At 43.2% G+C, this 23548-nt stretch overlaps 1 protein-coding gene across 1 annotated transcript in view; it reads right to left on the minus strand.

Annotated features, from left to right (window-relative positions):
* Ppm1h (protein phosphatase, Mg2+/Mn2+ dependent 1H) overlaps positions 1-23548 on the minus strand; it is a 265919-nt gene that overhangs the window by 54159 nt on the left and 188212 nt on the right. The window contains exon 6 of the mRNA XM_076854810.1: positions 21255-21373. Within this exon, the coding sequence (XP_076710925.1) occupies positions 21255-21373 (119 nt within the window). The remainder of the gene's footprint in view (positions 1-21254; positions 21374-23548) is intronic.

Consider the following 23548-nt stretch of genomic DNA (forward strand, 5'->3'; position numbering starts at 1 on the left):
CTTGGTTTAGATTGCTTATCCTCTCCCTTGATGTTATTCTTAGTAGTTTTACAGATTTTGATGTTATTTCTGGAGTCCTGGCTTTGTAACTCCCAGCCCACTTTCCCCATCAGCACCCTGGTCACAGAGACAATACCAAAAACACCCCTCATCTCTGAGATTCAAATTCTGAACCATTTCCCCTTTCTTGCTTCCCTGTTGTGGTTCTCAGGCCAGTTCCCTTCTTTGGACCTGCTATTCTACCTACCTTCTAGTTGTGCTTCCTCCTAATTCCAACTCTACTTGTGACCAATCTTTCTGATAGTTTTTTTTTTTTTTTTTTTTTTTTTGGCTAGCAGCCTAGAATACCTCACCATCTTGATTTGCCAGAAATACAATGAAAATTGAGTAGTTGGCCTATTAACACTATGCCAATTACTATAACCTCTATTTTCAAAACAAATCCAGAATCAGAAATTTTCAACCCTTCATGGCCCCAAAGTCCCAGCACCATCATCTCTTCCGGCATGACTGTAATTGGCTCACGGGGCCTTTGTGCAATAATCTAGGCAAAACGCAGTGGTGCCAGGACAATATCACTAGGGTGATAGCTGAAAACTGTTCGCATTTGTCCCTTACCTCTGTTCTCAGAGCAACCAGGGTAATTATTTTAAAATGTCAGATCATGTCATTACTGTACTCCAATCCTCCAGTGGATTCCCATCATACTATAAAGTCAAGTAATCAAATGGCCTTCTTTACAATTGCTCCCCTCCCCCAAATTTTTGAGCTCATTCCTTGCTTGATTTTTCTCCAGAGTATCTACTACCATGGAAAAATTATTTTACTTCTTTACTATGTCTATTTCTAAAATATTTTTTAAGTTATAAATGTACATAATAACTTTATTTTATTTATTTTTATGTTGGGCTGAGGATCCAACCCAGTGCCTCACAAAGACTAGGCAAGCACTCTACCACTGAGCCACAACCCCAGCCCCACTATGCTTCTTTTCTTGACTGCTCCCCGCCCATGCCTCTTGAATTCTGTGAGCCCAGAGATTTTTATTTTGGGAAACAGCCGTTCCTGGTACCAACCATTAATATTATGCCAAATATTGTTGCTTTTATCTTTAAAACAATTCCAGAATCAGAAATGTTATATTGTGGGGCCAGGTGCAGTAGTACATGCCTGTAATCTCAGCAGCTTGGGAAGCTGAGGCAGGAGGATTGCAAGTTCAAGGCCAGCTTTAGCAACCTGACAAGATTCTAAGCAACTTAGCAAGACCTGTCTCTAAATAAACTATAAAAAAGGGCTGGTGTAAGATAACCCTCTTGGTCATGACAACCTTTTTTTTTTTTTTTTTAAACTTTCTTATCTCTGTTTGCTAGTGTTTTTTAATATCTCAGTCAGTATCCATAAAGGAAGATTGTTTGTAATTTACTTTCCTGTGCTGCTGTTATTTGGTAAATCTAGCCTTATAGAAAGAATTGAGAGTATTCCCTCTTTTATTGTTGGAAGTGGTCATGATTGATTGGAATTGATTTCTTCTTAAATACTTGATAGAATTTAAAAAGGCGGGGAAGGTCTGGGGATGTGGCTCAGCGTTTAAGAACTGGTAGGTTCAGTCCCCATTACCAAATTAAAAAAAAAAAAAAAGAGAGAGAGAGAAAGTAATGTTATATGTTGGGAGAGTACCTACCATATAATGGGTACCCAATAAATACTGAACTGAACGAGCAAATTAATGAATACCACCTTCCCTAGGTGGAGCCTTTATTCTGTCCTTACCTATTTTCTTGTTCTATACACATTTACAGAACAAAAACAAAGAGCCTCCTTGTTTTCTTTTGCGGCTAACTCTTAGGAGTGCCTTGCTTCTGCTGAGACCCAGTTACAGACACATCCCTTTCTTGTCTCTGGCTTGGCCAGCTCTGTGCTGCTCTTTGAAGACTTGGACACTTTCTCAACATGTGACATGAAGAGGTTCCCATGTGACACGTGGATGTCCTTTCACCTGTCTGATGAGCAGCAATGAGAGGGCCCTCCAGTCACGAACATATGTTGTCTCTGGATCAGTTTTGTAACTTTCATCAGAAAAAAACTTTGCTCATATTTTTAGCCTGCTTAGGAGGTCTGCTAGCAAATCTCCCACAACCGTTTCTCCCTCTTTGAATCTACAATCTTCACTCTTGGCTTCAAATTTTCCACTGGCTTCCCAGCATCATATATGTATAGTCCTACCATGAGAACTTTGCATACTCCGGCATCTTCCTATCCCTCTGCCACACATTTGTAACACTGTTTGTGCTGTTTCTTTAATAAAATGGAGTCTGGTCATTCCCTTGCCTGGGACACTCTTCCCCAGATCCTCCCCAGCTGGCTCTTGGGCCTCACTAGTGCCTGACTACTCACCTAACAGTACCATGCTCCCTGTTCCCATCTGCCCTACTTTGGTTCTTCATAGCACTCACACTGCACATGGGAAATTACCTTATGTATTAGTTTCTTTCCTTGTTTATGTTCTGCCTCCCCCTCTTACACATTAGGTTCAGGAGGGCTGGGACTCTCTTCTTAGGTACTGCTCCATGCTCCTCTTTACAACTGTGTAGGCATGTTGTGGATATAAAGTGGCCTCTAGTCAAGTGTCTGAATCAATGAATAAAGGCAGCCCTTTTTCATACTGAAGATATACGATGGTCCAGCATCTCCACTCACCTTGCCTTGAGCAACTTTTTCTTTTGACTGAAAATCAGAACTGAGTTCTATCAGTGACACTACTTTTGTTTACCTCTTCACATTAAAACTTCGGTTTCTTGTTTATGACCTCTGTGTACTAATAAATACTTATAAAGTTATAAAAATACCATTTATGACCCTCTTGCCTATTAGTGTCTCCAGATAATTCCTAAATACCATCTCAGAATGGCAGACTTTTACCTCACAGCTGTTTTACTGAGTATATGGTGAGACAATTTTCTACTGAATTATCTCAGTTGAAAGCCAACTCTTCCACTTGGGAAAGTTCTTCCTAGGCTGAGGGGTGGTGGTGCATGCCTGTGGTCCCAGTCATAGGTCTGTGGAGGACAGTGGGAGGACGGTTAAGGCTGAGGCAGGAGGATCTCTTGAGCCAGGAGTTTAAGGCCAACCTGGGCAACATGGTGAAACACCATCTCGAAAAGAAAAGAAAGATGCTGAATAAAGTAGTTTTTCCTAGTCCTTGCTGGATTCTTCCAGAGTTCACGCTCTGGCACCATTCACAGAGATTACTTCCCACGATCTCCCTTCTCTCCTAAGTCATGACCTTCTAGTAGAAAGAGGGACTGAAAAACCACTTGTCTCCCTAAGTCTTAATTTCCTTAGCAGGACTTCAAAGCCATTTTAAAAGAATATGATCCCTTCTGAGGGGAATAAGAAGCCTCTCTCCCTTCGGGGACTGCATAATCTGGACAATCCCCTCGTGTGGCTCCAATGACACGCACCAGTGAGTCACATTCTTCCACTAACCTCTGGACAGCGCCTTGGATGCCTCTGCTCCCCTGGGGCTCTTTCTTCCTGGATTCCCTCTTCCCTCCTGGCAGAGGCGGCTGTGGTATGTGAAAGACACCAGGCTCGGAGTCAGGGGTTCTGAAGTCACATTGCAATCCTCACGTGAATTAGCTGTGTGAATTTGGGAAAGCCTGGAAACCTCCCTAAATTTGCCTCCTCACAGGATACTTGAGAGGATTAAACACATACTTTTCTGGGAAAGTCCTCTGCACTGGCTAAGGTGCCATCTAACCATGCGCTGCGTCTGTTAAGGTCACAGGACCCTCATTCTTTCTTCACGGTAGGTGTGGAACTCAGACAATTGGCTACTAGAGGCAGAAAGCACATGCTCCTAGAAAAACTGCTTCTTGCTAAGCAACCAAGCCACCCTACTTTATGCCTTTTCTGCTGCTGCTAATGAGATCCGAGCACCAGGGAGAGCCCACATGCAAAGCTATCGGGAAGAGTCCTTCTTTCTGCTCTAATGTAAAGCCTTGGCAACTCAGAAGGAGGCTATTAGCCAATGATCTAGAGGGAGCATTGTTGGGTTAGCCTGAAATAGTCTCAAAAGGAGAATTTCCCCATATTGGCCAGAAGCTCAGGGCACCTTGAGGAGGGAGGGGAAGGCCACAGGCACTGGTCTTGTTTTCCTCATAGCAGAAACCCAAGTCCAAGCCTGGCAGAGGCACTTCTCATAGGGGCTGAGCAGGCCTGCATGCAGGATGATGGGCAGAGCATCCTGGTCCGGGTCTCCTCTCCTGCCTTCCCATAACAAAAATCTCAATAGCAGCTCGAATCCCAAGAGGCCTGGAGGAAACACCACCCAGGCCTGGCTGGTCAGGAACAGACACATGCCTGGAGCCCAAAGCCACTGGTGGCTTTTAAGAGCTTGGCATGACCCCAATTAAGCAATTCTGGAATCTGCAAAGGCTCTCCCCTGTCTCACCTCCCCCCATACCCGCCCTCCTCAGACCTTCCTGGAAAAAGCAATATAAAACTGGCAGCCATCTCGTGCTTCCTTTTTTCTGCCAGCCATCTGTATTTCCAAAGGAATCAAGCCCCAAGCCTAACCACAGAGCTCAGGAAATGGAGGCTGCTTCCTGCTCCTTGAGGTGGCCCTTCAGGCAGCCAACTCTCCCCCTCACTGCCAGAGAGAGGGAGGGAGGAAGGAGGGAAAGAGAGAGGGAGGGGGGTGGGAGGGAGAGGGAAAGAGAGGAAGCAAGGGAGAGAAGGGAGAGGGAGGGAGGAAGAATGAGCAAATATATTTCCTTTAAGGGCACACAAGATGACTTTAGTATTTGAGTAGCTCCTTACTATAATTTTTTAAAATTTTTTACTTTTTATTTTTTGGGTACTGGGGATTGAACTCAGGGGTACTCAACCACTGAGCCACATCCCCAGCCCTATTTTGTGTTTTATTTAGAGACAGGGTCTCACTGAGTTGCTTAGCACCTCACTGTTGCTGAGGCTGGCTTAGAACTTGCACTATTCCTGTCTCAGGACTAGGATTACAGGCATGTACCCCCGTGCCTGGCCTTACTATTATTTTTAAAATGTTGTCTCCTAAGAGTCCTTTTCCCCCTGACTTCAAAGACTCACAATTAGAATGTTCTCAGATATTTCTTGCATCTGCTTGTGGATGGAAACTTTGTATGGTGGAAAGAGTGAGCTAAACTGTCAGAGACTATGAATGTGAGGCCAGCTTAATGAGGGCAGTCTCCTTGAGACTACTTCAGACTAACCCAACAATGCTCCCTCTAGATTATGAGGGAATTGTGCAGTGAGGATGAGTCCTGGGGGAGCCTGAAGGGATGGAAACATCTCCCATATCCAGCAGGCAGTTTGGGGGTTTAAAGTCTCCTTTACAATGTTGTGCATCTGGCCCAACTTCTGTGCCACAGGCTTGCCATTGCATTGTAGGTTTTAGTTATCTGCAAATCTAAGTTCAAAGGGGGAAGGGGTCCTTTTTTGACTCACTGGGTTCCTGGATTTAGGTGCTGGGAGCAATTTTGCAATAGGTATCACGATTACATGATTCCTCGGAAAGTTCCCTGGTGGGGTCAATTTGAGGTTCTCCAAACAAATGCTATCTGGTTTTCATCCTTTGGTTCTTGGAGTGTCTTCTAAATTAGATGAAGTCTGTAGGCCCTAAACTATGAACAAATTGATCCACTTCTGCTAACACAGCACAACAGATGGATCCAGGCACAAACAGTATGTTTGAACTGTCAGCATATGATTCATATTGGTGATAAACTGAAGAGTGTTGGCAATAGTCTAGTTTAAGCATACCTGGTTATGTGTGATGGAAGAAAACAACCTATCCCCTTAACCACATGAAAGGGGGAGTCTTCTGACCTTCCCTCCAGGAGAACTTTCCATAACGGGGCTTAAGTCCAGTGCTCAAGGAACTCCTGATTAGCAGGTCTGACCCACAGTCCCTGGGACAATGCCTGCCTCCCATCTTGTCCCCATCAGTATGCCCAAGCTAACCTTGCCTGGAGTTCTGCAGGTGGTATCCATTCCTCTCTTTTGGCCTAACTACTCTTTTTTTTCCCGCCCCCACCAGGCCTGTGGTTGATAGCAGGAGGCTGTAGAGCTGGCTTTCATTTTGTGTTGTCTGGGGAGTTGACTGGGTCAGAGCAGAGGTTTCACACTTTAGGATCAGCTCAACTTGATAATGCAGTGCACATACAAACACATCTTAAACAACCCTATTTACCCTTTCCATGTGATATATACTGGTTATTTTCTTTCCCTTCTATGTGATTTAATTTAAAATGCTTACCTCTATATACTAAATTTAATTGTACAATCCACTAATGGGTCCCTACCCACAATGAAATTTTGGAGACAGGAACAGAACCTTCTCTTAGAAGCTTCCAAATCAGGAGCTTAGGGTTTGATCAGATAAAAGGAATGAGTTCTACTGGATTCATTCCTTGTATCTGCCAAGGACCTATTAGGTGCCAGGCACTGGCATAGGTGTTACAAATGAGAAGTTAAATAAAGAAAAGGTTATCTCTTAACTTGCAGGCCCAGATTTATTAGCAAAAAAGTATTTTCAAGGAAGAAAACACTTTGAATCAGTCATTTGAAAAACAGCATTGTGTTCATGCAAAACAGAACCAATGATATTTCAACATAAAACATTCTGAATGACTCTTAGGGAAATTCCAGATTTGGAAATGATTTCTGATTCACTATCCTCTTGGTATGCATTAGCACTTGGCTCAGAGAGCTTCACATTCTAATCAATAACATTTAGATCTCCCCACGGCTCTGAATCAGAGACCCTTACTTTACGAGCCCACAAATATGGAGTGATTTCAGCTTTCTCAGGGACCATTCATTCTGAAACAAACATGAATTTGGTAGACACTGGCCTTTTATATTGTATGAGACCAGGTCAATATACAAATCAGGAGATGACCAAAATTGACCCCACTATACTCACAAATGGTAGGGAGAAAAGTGTAAAAAGATGTTATAGAGAGGTTCCTCCTGCTGAGGCAGTTCCCCTGTGCTGGCCCTTGCAGCCCTCACTTATGGAGCTTGTCCCACCCTGGCCTTATGGATACATGTACCATGGAGCAGTATACCTGAAAAAAAAAGTGTGACTTTCAGGTATACTGGCACATCTTTCAAAACTTTCCATCCAAGTGCCCTTCAACTGGTACCAACAGACAGAGCAGAACATAAGTATCTCAAAGTAAGCATTAGTACTTTTTGAAGTCTTCTGTTGAATCTTTTTCTTTCCATTCTCCTTCCCCTCCTCCTCCTCCTCCTCCTCCTCCTCCTCCTCCTCCTCCTTCTTCTTCTTCTTCTTTTTTTTTTTTTTTTGTTACAGGGGACTGAACCCAGGGGTGCTTAACCACTCAGCCACATCCCCAGCCCCCACCCCCCTTTTTTCTTTTAAATTTTTAGACAGGTCTTGCTAAGTTGCTTAGGGCCTTGCTCAGTTGCTGAAGCTGGCTTTTAACTTGTGATCCTCCTGCCTCAGCCTCCCAAGCTGTTGGGATTAGAGGCATGTACCACCATGTCTGGCCTTCTGTTTTATCTCAAAGGACCATGGGGATTTGGCACAAGCCTACACACCATCAACGTTTACTTTAACACACAAAACACCCCCTCTCCATTCCTGAAATGTTCAGGCAAAAGAGATGCTTGTACTGTGGATTTTCAAATTCTTTGGGAATCTGTTGGTAATCCTAAATCACTAGAGCCCTCCAGGGAAGAAGCTGTTAACTCCTGGGTGACAGCTGCCAATCTTTACTAATGAGAGGAACATAGTACTGGGCTCCTGCATCAAGGTGGTGATCCTCCTGTTTCAGAGGATATGGGGATGGTTGGGAATGAGGAGGCAGCAATTGGTCAACTGTTATCATCCACCCCTAATATTTACCAGATTCTAATATGTGTTACATACATGCTCACTTTGTTCTAGGCACTGTCCTGAGCAATTATACTCTTCTTCTTTTTTTCTTTTTTGGTACTGGGCATTGAGCTCAGGGGCCTGCTTTACCACTGAGCTACATCTCCAACATGTTTTATTTTAAATTTTTAGATAGACTCTTACTAAGTTGCTTAGGGCCTTGCTAAACTGCTGAGGCTGGCCTCAAATTTGCAATCCTCTTGCCTCAGCTTTCCAAGTCACTAGGATTACAGGCATGTGCCAGTACACCCAACTAACCAATTATATTCTTTTAAATATATAACTCTTATAACAGTCTTGTAAGGTATACATATGGACTATCCTCATTAGGCAATGAGGATAGTGCATATATATACCATGAGGATAGGCCATATAATGAGGAGAAAATAGAGGTCAAGCTCACTTTCCAGTCTGCCCCAAGCATATTATACTTTTTTCTCTGCCCATTCTTGAAGAGCTATGGGTCTCTATAAATACCACCAAATGGCACAATTGCCAAAGCATGTTTAATTACTAGTTCCCCTTCTCAGGTTAAATTATAAAAATTTTTAAAAGTCCATCCTTTCAGATTTTTACAGTGGTAGGTCACACAGAAGTTTAAACGTATAGACTTTCTTCTCTTAACAAATGTGATAGATGTACAAGGTTACTGCAGAATTAGATTTAATATGAGGTTTGGCTTTCAAATTATTCAAGTGCAATAAAGTTGATATTCCAAATCTTTGTGTCAGCTTTCCAAAGGGTGATCCAAGGCAATTCAGAGGATTAGGCTACATGGGAAAAAAGGGTGGGTGGGTATCATTTACTGAGGATTAACAGGAATGAGAAATCAGCAAGTTAAATGCCTTGGGAGGCTCCTGCTCTACCTGATATATTTATATGACTGGGGCCTGGACTATTCAGATTATGGGAAAAAGCATCAATAAGGAAAGAGGCTTAACTTGAACTTGATGCATTGTTGCACCTGAGGGTTTTATGTTACTACGAATCCCTGCCATCCACTGCTAGTCTAGTCTACTGGCCCATTCTGAACGCCTCACTGCCAGTGGACAAAGAGGCTCTTAAGCAACAGAGAGTGAATGACCAGGGGCAAGGACCGCTAGTACCCTTAGGAGTCACGAGCCTCTTACGGAGACCTGACTGCCCAGTGCTCTTCAATCAGCCACTTTCTCATACTGTTGCTTGTATACATAGTGAGCATGTCAAGGGCTGCCCAAGGTCAAAACTTAAGGATCTAAAAGAATCACTGGGGTGCTTTTAAAAATGCAGATTCTGGGCTTGGGTTGTGGCTCAGCGGTAGAGCACTCGCCTCGCATGTGCGAGACTCTGGGTTCGATCCTCAGCACCACATATAAAAATAAACAAGTGAAATAAAGGTGTTGTGTCCAACTACAACTAAAAAATAAATATTTTTAAAAATGCAGATTCTAGGGTTCTGATTCAGCAAGTGGGTGGAGCTGCAATGTTTTAAAAAATCACCCCAGATGATAAAATTTCTCTGTGGGTACATCTGGCTATCAGTTTTGCACGGGTTTATAATTACCCATTTTTAGGCCTGACTTGACACTATTCTATAGGCACCATGAAGGTAGGGGCTATTTTTCTCTTTATCTCAAATACAACAACACATCACCTGGTTGACTGAGTGCATAATGGTTAAAACAGACGATTCCACAGGATGACACCCTGTTCCTATCCGTTAGGTTCCTATCCAGCCCCTGACTTCTGTGGGAGAATATATAAGGTTGATCCAATCTTAGTGGAACATGAACCTAGAATTTGACAAGTATTCCTGCCTTTGCCAAGAAACAAGGTAAAGAACAAAAGTGAACGTGTTGGGGCTGGGATTGCAGCTCAGGGTCAGAGTGCTTGCCTATCACACATGAGTCACTGGGTTTGATCCTCAGCACCACATAAAAATAAATAAATAAAATAAAAGTATCATGTCCATATATAACTAAAAACAATTTAAAAAAAAAGTAAACGTGTTATCTACCACCCTTTCATGAGCCTTCTGAAACCTTCCACATGATCTGAGCACAACAAAGGAGAGGGACATTTGACCAATAATATATTGGCTCTCAAAATATGCCTGGCACATTGTTACTACCCTTTCCAGTTCTTATACATTTGTGTTCAGTTCTTCAGCCAGGGGCAGACTCACAATCTTATCCTTCCTCTGAATAAGTCTTTGACTTACTCATATGAAGGCAAGAGGACCAGGGTGGTCAGATGAGATCTCTCAGGGTTTAGAGCAGTAGTTCTTTAGTGTGGGGTTTTAAACCAGCACCCCCACGGATTCTGATGAAGATAGTCCTGGGCCTCACTGGGTTAGCATCTTCATTGGCTTATGTACTTGAAACCAGCAAAACCCAGCCCCTACTCTGAATCGTAGTGGGGAGGGAAGAGGGAAAAAATGTTATAAGCTGGAAATATCCTAGCTGGAGGAGTGTTGGCTGGACATAGAAGAACATTTTCTGGCAGGCTTGTAAAGTACCTGGAGAATTTGTAGGAGAGTTATGGCTTCTGCTTCTCTGAAATTTCCTTAAAATGGTATCCTATAAATAGGCTGAGGATTGGTCCCTACGTCCTTTCAAATATTCCGTCAGCTCTACATTTCTGTTTTGCTGCGTGTCACTTTTGTTCTTTACAGAGTGGTAGGGCTCTTAAGGGTGGGAGAATAAAATTACATTAGCACAGCACTCTGAGTTCCCCAGGGGGTGACTCTAGTCCACTTGCTGAGTTCGGTGGCATATTCACGCACCCCCACTATACACCCTCACCTCCTCCTACAGGTCATTTATGTGAGGTTCCCACCAGGACTGTTATCTAGCAGATATACACCAATAACTACATGAGGAGAGTTAAAACATAATGGCTGGAAAATGACTGACCCAAGTCCACTGAAGGTACCACAGCTGTTGCTCTGGCTCTCCCCAGGATGCCCATCATGTAGCAGTCAGTAAAGGGTCAATGCCTACTTTGGCAGGGGGTGTCCAGGCCCCTGCTGCCACCCAACTGAGCCCACTGATTCTTTTTTTTTTTTTTTAATTTAATTTTTGAATCTGAAAATTAAGGTTACTTCCTACTTCTTTTTTTTTCTTTTTTTTTATTGGTTGTTCAAAACCCTACAAAGCTCTTGACATATCATATTTCATACATTAGCATACATTAGCTTCAAGTGAGTTATGAACTCCCTTTTTTACCCCAAGTAGAGATTGCAGAATCACATGGGTTACACATCCACATTTTTACATAATACCATACTAGTAACTGTTGTATTCTGCTGCCTTTCCTATCCTCTACTATCCCCCCTCCCCTCCCCTGATTCTTTTTTTTTTAATATTTATTTTTTAGTTGTAGTTGGACACAATACCTTTATTTTATTTATTTATTTTTATAAATAAAATGGTGCTGAGGATTGAACACAGTGCTAGGTGAGTTCTCTACACTGAGCCACAACCTGAGCCCACTCATTCTTGCTGATTGTTAAAACATTTGAAATTTACCCTCTGCCTTCCACATTCCCAACACATGCACGCGAGCGCGCGCACACATACACGTTATTTTCACCCCTCTGGGATTCTGCTTGTGCTGTGCCCTCTGCTCAGAATGTCCATCCCTCCAGCCCCCAACTCTCTTGAAACCTCCCTCTGATTCAGATCTTTGGTTCGAATACAATCCTCAGGTAGCTGTTCCTGATCCCAATCTCCTCTCTCAAAAATAACCACTGCCTCTACCATAGCCACAGGCCTTTCCTTTAAAGGCTTTCTAGTAACCCCTATATTTTTTACCTTGATTTCTTCAGTTTTACACAATTTCCAATAGGCTTATTTTTCCCACTGCTGAGATTTTAAGAATAAATTTAAAGGCAAAATGGTATTGTTCAATAAATTTCCAGAGAGCCAGTCCTGCACCACCTGTAATTTTTAGGAGACTAACATGATCCTAGTTATTAGCTCCCTCTATTTGAGGACATGATTTGGCCACTGAGGGGCTTAGTGTCCCAAACCCTTGGGCATGGCTCTTTAGGGCTGCAGGTCTAGCCTCTAAGACCAGGAAGGCAGATGGCAAGGTGAAGACCAGAAAAAACCCACAAAACAAAAAGTATCCTCCCATTTAATGCTCAGGGGCAGAGGACTGGCATGAGGCTTCTTGGGGGCATGGATGGTGTCTCTTCTTATAGTTAAAGCCCAACCTCCTCTGAGCTCACCTGCTCACTTGCCATGCTATGGGACAGACCTGTCAGGTAGGGGTGGCCAGTACACCTTGACCTTACTTCAGAAGCTTACATCTCTAAACTTTCTTTTCCTTTTTGGTTTCTAGCTTCTCATGCCTTGCACAACAAGGGTCTCTACACATAGTAGCTTGGAAGCCTCCTGAGGCCACAGTGGGCCCTGGCTGATTCTTTTACTTCTACAACATGTACTGACACCCATCAGTACATGTATCAGACACCCATCCAGCACTTGCTACATGCTAGGCTTTGTTCAAGGCACCCAGCCATAAGCACCATAACCATCACCAAGTCCTGCAATTAGCCTCAGTTTACATATGGAGAAACCAAGATTGAGAGCAGTGATGTGAACTGTTCAAGTCACAGATGTGGAAACTGACCCAGTCGGGCCATATGGTTGCACCATTCCTGCTCTTAGCTACTACTCAATGTTTCATATGCAGCAGGTACACAAGAATATTTTGTCAAATATAAAAAGAGTGCCTCAGGGGCTTAGTGGTCAAAAGGATGTTGGATACTCTAATTAGGATTTTTGCAAACGTTTGATATTCCAAAACTTTCCCAGATGACTTGGAGCTGTTACCCTCACGCTCCAGAGTCATATACCCACAAATACACGTTATAAGAGATGAATGGTAGATTTGTTATGCTTAGGGGTATGTGAACGTATATAGTAAATGCTGGAACTGTTCACAGAGTCTGAGGATAGATGAAAGGCTTGGAAGTAATTTAACTACTTAGGAATAATAACTTAGAATTATCGTTGAAGGAGAGAGACATGAGGGTGTGTGTGTGTGTGTGTGTGTGTGTGTGCGTGCGCGTATGTGTGCATGGTGAGTACATGATCAATAGGGAGTGAGCTGGTGGGACATCTCTTTTTTCCTCCTCCCTATGGCCTGGCGAAGCCTGTCTGTCTTGGCTTGCAACCATTTGTAAAGACCCCATAGCTTCCAATGGCCTCCTGCACGGGGTGGGAGCAGAGTCATTCATCACTGTCAGGAGATGTGCTGCACACAGCAGGGCAGGCTTTCTTCCCTGCTGCTCCTGCAGCTAGAGCTGCAAATCTTGAAAAGATGCAGAACATGCACATTGCAAATAACCATCCATCATCTTGGCTCTGCAAGCCCTGGGAAAGGGGCCTCCCCACATGGGGCTGACCCATTCTGACTTCAGCTCCAGCCCCAGCTAGAACTGGGACCATGAAGACTTTTGGGGGAGCCTCATCCCTGCCCAAGCCAATCTTCATCCTGGATAATCTGTTGTGGTTTGGGGTTGAAATTCTCTGAAATGATAACCAAACCCCCACTTTTCTCTGCAAAATCAGATTTTCAGATTGCTTTCAGCAATCAGACTGCTGCCAAGGTGGCCCATAATCATTAAATTATGAAAATACAAGTTGCTGGGAGGAAATGAATACCAGGTTTCACTAGGGAAAGGCCTGCTTTCTTGTGAAGTAATTATAAAATTAAAATGTGATATTTCTCTGGTGAGTCTAGAAAGCCTCCCAGCGCGGTCTGTGGCACAACAGTAACGTCAGAATTTGCACTGGGGCGGGACTGAGAAATCCTCTGTGCCCCAAAAATGCCAGTCAGGGACATCGGCAGGTAAATTTCCAAAGATTGGGTTAAGAGTGATTAAAAGCAAAGAGAAGGAAAAGTACAGAGTTTGGATTTTTCAATTACTTTTTAAAACTCAGGAGTCAAGCTGTTAGGAAATGCAGGCTTTCCAAGCAAGACTACTAATGCCGAGCTAATTAGACCCACAGGCATGGCTAACATATAAATTCAGGACCCAAAGAGGGGCACTGTCCCTTTAAAATCTGCCTTGGGATCAGTGGAAGAGTTAATGGGTAGTGTCAGGGGGGCTGCTTTATTAGGTGGTCCTAGAGAGGATAAAGCCTGGGGTTTCTGTAACAGGGCTTCTGTGCTTGATTCAATAAATCAATTTATATTAAATGCGGGTGCAGCTCTGGAGCTGGCTCCACAGAGCACTCTGTGGCGTTTCTCAATCTGCTCATCCACTTCCCTGTCAGCCTGCCAGAATGGGCTGTCAGAGGGCATTGAAGAGAGCAATAAAGAATACGATAGAAGCCGCATCTGCAATATTTGTAAAACTCGACCTGGCAGCTCCAGACCACGCTTGGAGCTGCCTCCAGTGAGTTGCTCTCTCCAGAAAATGAACTGGACTGTTGGTAAGAAGCCCAAGGCTGTGGGACTGTGCCTCTCATTGCTGAGAGGGGCTCCAGGCTGCCGATGAGGGTAAAGGTCACCCCAAACAGAATGGAAAGGCATGGAAGTGAAGTTGCTTTTTAATCACATTCTCAGCGTCTGAAATACTCTCCAAAAGGTAAAAGGAAAAAGCGACAGAAATGGAAGTGCCAACAGCTGGTACTAGTCCAGGAGGCTAAGACAAGAGTGGGCGGCTGGGTGGTTTGGGGAGGGGGAGGCGTGCTACTGAACCAGGCAGAGGAACTGGGGCTCTCTTGGCCGGCCTGGAGGGTGCAGCTTCTCCAGTGTCCGGTGAAGGACAGCTGGAGACAAATCCAGTCTTTCTAAACACAGTGACTGATGTCCCTGCAGATCTGGAAGGTGGAGCCCCTCCCCCACTTGACTCAGTCCTTCAGCAGTGGGGCCAGGAGCCATGGAGTCCAGCCTATGCCCATCCGCTCCCCCTGCCTGTGCTTGCCTTTTAAAACCCTGCGCTGTTGAGATGTTCAGTTACAGGCAGCTCCTTGCACCACATTCCACGCCCTCACTAGACCCACACTCTCCTTTTATCTGGACCACGGGCCCCATCCAGCAGACCTTTCTGTGGTGATAAGAGTGATTTCCACCATCCAGGGCAGTAGCCACCATCGAAATGTGACAACTGCACAACTGAGACATGGCTAGTGAGAGAGAGGGAGTGAATTTTTCATCTTATTTAATTTTAAGTAATTGAAATTTAAATGGCCACGTGTGGTTAGTGGCTACTATGCATGAGAGCATAGAAAAAAGAAAAGATTTCCTTTGCCTCCGTTGAATCAGGGAGTGCTAGGGCTGGGGTTGTGGCTCAGTGGTAGAGCGCTTCTGAGCACGTGAGAGGCCCTGGGTTTGATCCTCAGCACTACATAAAAATAAATAAATCAAATAAAGGTATTGTGTCCAACTACAACTAAAAAATAAATATTTAATATAATAGTAATTGAAAAAAAAAAGAGAAATAGGGAGTGCTGAACCAGGCAGATGATGATTGACTCTGCTGTTCCCAGTGGAAAATCCCTTGATTTGCTCAGAGTTTTAAGGGAAACAGGGGAGGGGAAAATTACCCTGATACATCATTAAGTTAGAATCATAAAAAGTCAAGGGTTGTAAGAGACCAGAATAAAAGGTTACCATCTCTGAAATCTACCTAGAGGGATCTGTCTTTCCCAGAAGCTCTAAAAGCAGAACAAAGCTCCTTCCCCCAAGACACAGAGGCTGGCAGCCATGGGCAAAGGAAGGATTTTACAAATGAGAGACTTTGGCAGAGCAAAGTCTCAAAAAGCCTATTGCCCAAAGCAGTACTCTCTTACTAAGTAAGCCATGTGATCTCAAGTCACCAGTCCTGCCTGGCCCCTGAAACAAGACCATCATAAAGGTTAAGAAAGGCTTGGCTTAAAGGAAGATTTCTGGTGTACGTTGTTCATAACCAGAACCATCTGGAAGCAATCTCGCTTCACATGATGGACTTTTCTTCTTCGGCTCTTTTTTTTTCCTCTACAAATCCCATCAGCCCAGGAACAGCTGCTGGAGAATCTGGCCAGAAGCCAGGGGTGAAGTCACAGCCCCCTTCCACACCAATGTCATCATGCACCCCCAGATGGCTTGTTACCCTACGTGGCTACACACAGGGTATGAAGAACGCTGATCCTACATGAAAAAGCAAAATCACCAGCAGTCACAAGAGGAGGGACCTACAGCCACAAAGCCAGCTGTGAGAAACTTGTTTCAAGTCAGTAACATAGGTTCTTGCCAGCAAATTACTGCCTGAGACAGCTCAGAGGGCCATGGATCGGGATTCACAGCTCTTAGGATGACACACTGCCAGTTTCTGTGTGTGTCCTGCAATGGCAGCTCTACACAAAGGGCCAGGGAGGAGGGGCACCAGCCTGGGGATTCTGGCACCAGGGCCACTGACACCAGACACAGAAGGTGAGAGCCATGTGGGTGACGGGGACATCAAGGGAAGGACACATCAGGGACCAACTCGGCGATGGGCGTTAGACAAAGGCTTTGTAAATCAAGCCACTGAGCTAACTCTCTGAGGAAAGAAGGAAAGGGAGGTTGCGGGGAGCCAGGGAAGAGACCAATTTCATTATGATGGGCCTGGTGACAATAACCTTTTGTCCTCTAAACAATCTGGGCCTGCCAAGCTGCTCCACAGTCTCCAAGAAAGCATGAGGATCCCGTCAGGAGGCAACAGACTCATCCTTAATTATGAGACAAGGCTTCCCAGAGCTGACATCCTCTCCCACACTTCCTCCCTGCTGCAAGCACTCCACAGAATGCTGGCGTGATGCTCCTCTAATGAGAGCAGGCAATCTCCCTAAGCACAGGAGATCTGGTTGTTCAGGGGATCCTCCCCTACCACCACCATCCCCAAACCACGCTCAGACTCCTGGTAATGGGTGGGAAGTATCATTTAATTTGACCAAGGGTCTATCGGGTCACATGGGGAGCTAGAAAAGTCACTGCCTGGCAGCTCCTAAAATGCTTCATTCCACTGTCTTATTCCCTTAAGGACTGTCAAGGAGACACCAATTTTAGCACAGAGAGGCCCCCAACTTAAATTTCTATCAGAGGTCAAAACTGTGTAATACCATCTAGTTCTACCCTGAAAACAGTTGATTGGCACTGCACATCAGAAAGAGCCTTGGAATGAGAGTCAGGGCTGGGCTCTAGTCCTGACTCTGACACTTGTGCATTGGTAGATGCTGAGCAAACCACAGAGTCCCTCAGGCTCTACTTGCTCAACAGCAAAATGGGAAGAAGGGGCCACCATTTCACAGGGGGAAGTTAAGCACAGTGGCTAGCAGTGCACACTCCAAAATAACACTGCCTGGATTTACAGGCCAGGTTCTAGAACCTTCTTAGTTGTGACCTTGCACAATTTAGCCTCTGTGCTTCAGTTCCCTCATCAGTAAAATGTACTTAGTTGATAGGCCTGTTTTAAGATCTGTTTTAAGAGTTAAATATGAATAATTAAGTAAAGCTGTCATCACAGTGCCTGGCCCATGGCTCTCCCAGTAAATATCAGTCAACCTCATTACTATCATGATTAATGGGAAAGCAGGGGGGGGGGCGATTAAAATCTCCACAACTAGAAACTTACTATAAGGATTGAATAGCTTAACAGTAGGTAGACCCTTTGTTAGGGTTCAGAGAAGTAAGTTCACAGCCCAAGGCGACTTCTGAAGCCAAGAAACGTAACGGGGGGTCTAGGGAAGGACTTGTTTGCATCCTGGAGGACCACACACTCCAGATGTCACCAGTCCACCTTCAACCAATTCCAGCAACTTGGGAGTGATTAATGACTTTCATGGGAGAAGAAACAGGCTATAGATCCTCACCTCCCTTTCCATAAATTAATTTTCCAGTCTTTCTCTTCTATAGACAATTAAGAAAGACAGAGAACCGCAGTCTTTGCTTTCGTTTTTTTTTTTTTTTCCCCCAGTGCTGGGGATCAGGGACTCACACATACTAAGTGACCCCAGTCTTTTTAAGTCCTAAAAAAATAACTGTCCCAGTTTCAGCTGTTAGAGGGTAAGAATATTTTTTAAAGGAACTCATTAGTTGGGAGAGGGGATTACAGAAACCATGGTCTAAATTGGTTTTAAATATCCCGAGTTCTTCCGATAAAGATATAAAGGGCCTTCCTTCTCCATAAGTCCCATTTTCAAATCAAAATAAGAACAGGTAAGAAATGCACAAAGGTGTACATAAATCTCTGCTTGTAACTATCTTGTGAGCCAACAGCCATGTTGGGAATTATCCTGAAAACAAATCAAATCATGTCTGACTGAAGCCATTCTCGGTCTTGGCTTCTCAATTATTTAGTACCTTCTGTGAAGTTCCATGCAATTAAAAACAGCCCACTTATGGGCTGCTTATCTGCATAGGACCCTGCTAACACAGAGAGACAGAGAGAAAGATGGGGGTGGGGAGAGAAAATATGTGCATGTAACGTTGGGTATAATCTAGTTCTGAATTTACCTGCATTGAGAAAGTTATAAAATGAGGGCAATCTTTAGATGTGTGTTTCAGGAAAAATGTATAAACCACTCCAAAAGGGGGAAAAATACAGCTTCATGGGAATATAAACACTAACCTTATCACATGGTTTGAGTGGACCGTTTACAGCCTTTGAAAGCATCTTGCCCATTAAAGTGATGATGCCTCTCATCTCATTAGAAGTGCTTTCCAAAGCTAGTAACAATATATTGTTCTCCCTGCCCCAGATGAATTGACACTAAGCAGCTGCAACAAAGATACTCGTCCAAACAAGTCCTAGGCATGCCATTAACCAAGTTTGTGTTGACTGCTTAGATCTCATTTGCCTTCCTGGCACAGAGAGAACATCCAGACATACTTGCCTCAAGCTCAACATGTCTCCAATACAAACCTATTGTTCCTGCCTTTCTCTTTGACTGTCCATGACACTGACCTGTAGGCTTTGCCTTCTGCCAAATAAACCCCTCTACTTTTAGCCAATAAATAACTGCTTTCTATCTACTGGGTCAGCATAGGACTAAGCACTGGTGCTTGCCTCACGAGGAACTTACAGTCTAATGGAAAAGACATATTTAAATATGTAATTGTAGTCGTCAAAGACTGACCTCTAAATTATTTTGCTTTTTTGTTGATTTCCTCTCTCTTGTTTTCTGCTTCCATCTCTCTATTTAGTGCTTGAGACTATATATATATATATATATATATATATATATATATATATATATATATATATATTTCTATGATAACTTTTCCCTGAGTTCCTAAATCTGTTTTCTAAAGTCAGTCTCCTGCAAATTTCTCTTAAGATAACAAAAATATTGCTTTCATTTATTTCTTCTTCTCAGAAATTCACAAGATCTCTCCCACAGCAAACCATCCATTTCTCTATCTGGCTTTGTATGTTCCCTTAGTACAAGTTCAATGTGTTTCTCACAATCTCTCCTCTTGTATTAGCCATTTTCCTTATTGTCTTTTTAGATATATCCTTCCACCTCCTTTTACAACCCTGGGTTCCTAATCTTTCCATCTTTCCAAATTGTACAACACCCAGACCAAACTGTCATGGGTATTTCCAAATGACACTAGCCCTCATCTTAAACATCTCTGCAGGAAGTGCTGATCTTGTTGATTGAATACAAATGGATTTATAAGAAAACCCAGTCAGGGTTAGAATAATGACTCTAGGATATAAAAATCCAGAGCTGCAAATATGGTGAACCCTTTTTTGATAAATCCATTTACCTTTTAGAGAAGGGGCAAATATTTTTGGCTCTGTGGGTTACACAGACTCTGCTGTAACTACTTAACTGCCCTGCACTGGGGTGAAGGCAGCTATAGTTCAAATGTAAACAAAGGGGTGTAGCTGTATTGACAAGAGAATTATTTACAGATACAGGTGGTGAGCTGACTTTGGCTTTCCAGCAATAGTTTGCTGACCTCATTCTAGACAAAGAAAAGTGGATCTGGGTGAGGATCTGCTTTTTCAGAGGACAAAGAACAACTAAATGAGTCTCTTTTGGGTAGTTCAATTTGTTCCTTTATGACAATATGTGCCCTAGAAGTAGGTCCCCAGCCTGGAAGTCATCAGCATGGGAATCTTGGCTCTGACCATCTGTTCACAATGAAGAAGGACAGTGAAAGCTATGGCTCTGCTTTTGTGGGAGACGTGGTAAGGAGCGTAAACGACTTCATTCTTCTATTATCCTCCAGATTGACAAGAGGCTCCCTCATTAGATCTTAGGACATAAGAGTAAATCCCCCACACTTCTGCATGTAAGGCTCTGCTCTTTCATTGAATCCTTATTCCAACCCCGTAAGGTGTAAGAACTTGTTACCTGTTTACTACTCTGAAGAGACAGGAGGTCTTAGTCAACATTAGACACTGAGGTGTGTTTAGGGAATAAGACACCCCACATCAAGAGTTCTTATATCAATCTGAATGTGATCAAATATAGTGGATCCTTCACATTTGCAGGTGTCACTTCTATGGTGTCAATCAACGTGGATGGAAAATATTTTTTTAAAGTATCTATAGTGAATATGTCCAGTTTTTTTCTTCACCTTTACTTCCTATGATACAGTAGAGCAACTTTTCATATAGAATTTACACTGCATTAGATATATTAAGTAATTGAAAGATGACTTCAAGCATACAGGAAGGAAGATGTGCATTGGCTACATGCAAATACTATACCATTTTATATAAGGTAGTTGAACATCCTGGAATTTTGGTATCTGTAGGGGATCCTGGAACTCATTTATTACAGATTGAGGCATGAATATAGCACATTATCTTGAATCTTTACAATGATCCTCAGAGAGCATATCTTTTCTTCACTTTATCCATGGAAAAATAGGCTCTAGGCATTAAGTAGAAAATCAGAATCAGGATTCTGCTCATTTAGAAAGTCAAGAGTCAGGATTCAAATTCAAGCCATTTTGGCTCAATAAATCCTTGGCAGATTCCTTAAATCCTCTCTACCTCTTTAATAACCCCTGGCCTAAAAGCACAAAGCTTAATGTGTTTTATAAGGCCCCAAATGATTGTTCCATGCAAAATGAGAAATTAAGTCACATGCAGAGAGAGGGTCTAGTATCCCCAAGGGGGGCTTTCCAAGAAGATAGAGAAACCATTGCCTGTGATTTCAGTACTGGTCCTAAGTGAGAAATATAGAAGCAGTCACAGACCCATGTCCTTCACCACAAACCCAGGTCTCTGGCTGCACATCCTGATACCAACTGCATAAGTGGCATTTCACAGTGGTGACGCTTCCTATGCACACCCACTGCAGTGGTACTGGGGAGGAGGGAGGCGTGTTCTTACCAGCCTGTCATATTAAAGTCCCTGTAGAGCATCTTCTTTCCAAGTTCTTTTCTCTGTACTCTCCTTGGAAACTCCAAATGTGTGAACTCATTTCCCAGCAAGTGAGGCTGCATGAATGCCTAATATTAAAAAAAAAAAAAAAAAAGAAAAAGAAAGCCACACACATTTAAGAATGTTTTATAAATTGAGCCAGGCCATAGTTCATAAACAAGAAAATCATCTCATACTTTAAGGGAAATAAATAAATTTCAGTATTTAAACACTAATAGAAGATGACCAAATAGAAATCTTGCACTTAATAAAGGGATGTCACTTTTTCATTTAGTATGAAATATTGCTATCAGAGACGCACAGAATGAAAGGTGTAATGAAAAGAAACTGAGCTCCAAAGTTCACAGATGGCTCTCTCTCCTGAATGGCATGTGGTGAGGTAGAAGGCAAGCACTCTTACCCTGACTTTCTTTGCTCTCATCTCCTTTATACCTGTAGTTACCATGGCCTTGCCTTTGAAAGCTGCATGTGAGTCTCCAATAAACTCAGGGCTTGAGGCTGCAGGGTGGGGCCAGATTCACCAGACAGGAACATTTTTCTGGACCCCCTCCAGTTTGTAATGCAGTCATTTGCTCCTGTCATTGGAAGACTATTCCGGAGCAGATGGCTTCTCCCCCAGCCCTCCCCCCCACCCAATCTCTGTTCACAGGACCAAAGTCTTGAGCAAACAGCCACTTAGGGAATTGCTTTGAAAAAAAAACAAACAGTCTCATTGTCACATTCAGAATTCAAATCTGGCTGTCCAAGAGCTGGAATGCTCCTGTTTTAACATCCCTGCTCAGGGGCCACACACTGTAAGCGTACCTACACTAGAACTTCCCACATCACGCCTGACGCCTACATAATACCAGAGTGGTGAGATGGATCGTCTCTCTTCATTGGCAGGGAAAAGAGTGGGCAGAGCACATCATGGCCTGGCACTGTGGGAAAACAAGGGATCCCTACTGCCAGACAGATGGTCATATCCTCAGTTTATAGGAATAGGTTGAATAATCCTTATTTGAAATTTTTTGGTCCATGAAGTACTTAGAATTTTCAATACACCTAATGAGGCATCTTGGGAATGGGACCCAAGTTTAAATACAAAATTCACTTATGTTTCATATGTATCTTATACACATGTCCTGGTGGTAATTTTATATAGTATTTTCTGGTGTGCCTGTGTTTGGAGTACAATCTGTCATGTGAGGTCAAGGTGGAATTTTCCATTTATGGCATTATGTCAGTGCTCAGAATGGTTCAGATTTTTAGAGAATTTCAGGTTTGGCGATTTTTTTTTTTTTTTTTTTTAATATTAGGGATGTTCAACCTACAAGAGACAGCTCTCATGGTCTCCTTCCCAGGACCAGAGGCCAGCAGGTCTTCCACTGATGCTCCTAGTGATTTGGAGGTACTAGCTAGACATTAGGCACTGGAAATTAAGTTTATCAGGAGCCAAGGGAAGCCAGCTGAATTGTCTACCAGGCTGGTCATGTTTGGCCACTGGAGGAACTTTGAGGCAGTAGTTCTGGGCAGGTGTGGGCCGGACAGAATGGAGTGACAGGACAGGACAACTGAGGCTGAGACAGGCTTGTGTTTTTCCTGTCTGAAGCAGGTTCCAGATCTGGTGGGAATTCTGGAGGGTCTGAAACTCTGTGGGAGGTGAGACTTGGGCTGCTGCTGATTACCAAGAAAGCTTTAATTCTGGGTTTTATAGAGAAGCTCTCCTGGGAAGGAAGGAAAGGAACTTATATGCAAAAGGGCAGGTCAGTGGTATGGGCTACATATGAGACATATGAGTCTGCATTCAAGATAGCCCTTCTATCCCTCACACTTATTTAAAAAAAAAAAAAAAAACAGCAGGAGAGACACAGAAGTCTGTGAACATTTGCTCCTAGACCATACAGCCTGAGTCAGCAGATACAGTTAATAATAAATGAAATACAGATTTGCACACAGAATTTATAAACTACATTTATAAACTGTGTGATTTTAGTGGGTGGTTTAATTTCATAATTTCCTTACCTATAAAATGAGATTCATTGTATATTTTTATAATTAAGTGAAATGTCTCTAAAGTAATGATCAGGGTTGTCTTTGCTCAAAACCAATAATTATTATAGCCATTTCATGATTATTGAGTCCTATCACATCCTGAGTACTATGCTCAAAGACTTGTGTGTTTCATCTCACCCTCCAACAACCACATGGGCAGGAACAGCTACTTAATTTGTTGGGTCCAGTGCAAAATGAAAATATGGAGC

Source organism: Callospermophilus lateralis, chromosome 4, assembly GCF_048772815.1.
Source record: "Callospermophilus lateralis isolate mCalLat2 chromosome 4, mCalLat2.hap1, whole genome shotgun sequence".
In the NCBI taxonomy this organism is placed as follows: Eukaryota; Metazoa; Chordata; class Mammalia; order Rodentia; family Sciuridae; genus Callospermophilus; species Callospermophilus lateralis.